Source organism: Branchiostoma floridae, chromosome 17, assembly GCF_000003815.2.
Source record: "Branchiostoma floridae strain S238N-H82 chromosome 17, Bfl_VNyyK, whole genome shotgun sequence".
Classification (NCBI taxonomy): Eukaryota; Metazoa; Chordata; class Leptocardii; order Amphioxiformes; family Branchiostomatidae; genus Branchiostoma; species Branchiostoma floridae.
The window spans coordinates 8,730,671-8,731,206 of NC_049995.1; the positions used below are offsets into that span (position 1 = coordinate 8,730,671).

At 47.0% G+C, this 536-nt stretch overlaps 1 protein-coding gene across 1 annotated transcript in view; it reads right to left on the reverse strand.

Moving 5' to 3' along the window:
* LOC118404255 (NXPE family member 3-like) overlaps positions 1 to 298 on the reverse strand; it is an 8,246-nt gene extending 7,948 nt beyond the window's left edge. Inside the window, exon 1 of the mRNA XM_035803305.1 lies at positions 51 to 298. Within this exon, the coding sequence (XP_035659198.1) occupies positions 51 to 181 (131 nt within the window). The 5' untranslated portion in view covers positions 182 to 298. The remainder of the gene's footprint in view (positions 1 to 50) is intronic.
* Between the last annotated feature and the right edge of the window lie 238 nt (positions 299 to 536).

Below are 536 nucleotides of genomic sequence, written 5' to 3' on the forward strand. Positions count from 1 at the left end.
GAAGGCAGATTGCCGTACCTACAGAAAAGCTAAATATGGAAAATCCGTACCTTAATGGAGCTGGGGCTCGGGAAGGTTGGTAAGAACGAAGTTGCCAGGACTGTTTGTTTGCCAAAGCGAAGAACAGGAAAACAGACGTTCCCATGGCAACCGTCACAACAAATTTCAACTTGGTTTTCATCTCTTGACGGTCTAATAAAAGAGAGGCGCGATATTCAGTTCTGGTATTCAAACAGATACATTGTACACACACACACACGCACACACACACACACACACACACGCACACACACACACACACACACACACACAAACACGCACACACACACGCGCACTCAGACACGCGCGCAAGTACACGCACACACACGTTCACACACAAATTTACAGGTACACGCACACAGACACAGAGAAATCCACACACACACACGAACATGTCCTAACCTTCTCTCGACCAGTAAATGACTTAGTCCCGACTGTGTTCCGAATGCTATCTAACATATTCCCAAACAACTCTACGCTAAATTTGGGACCGGCGG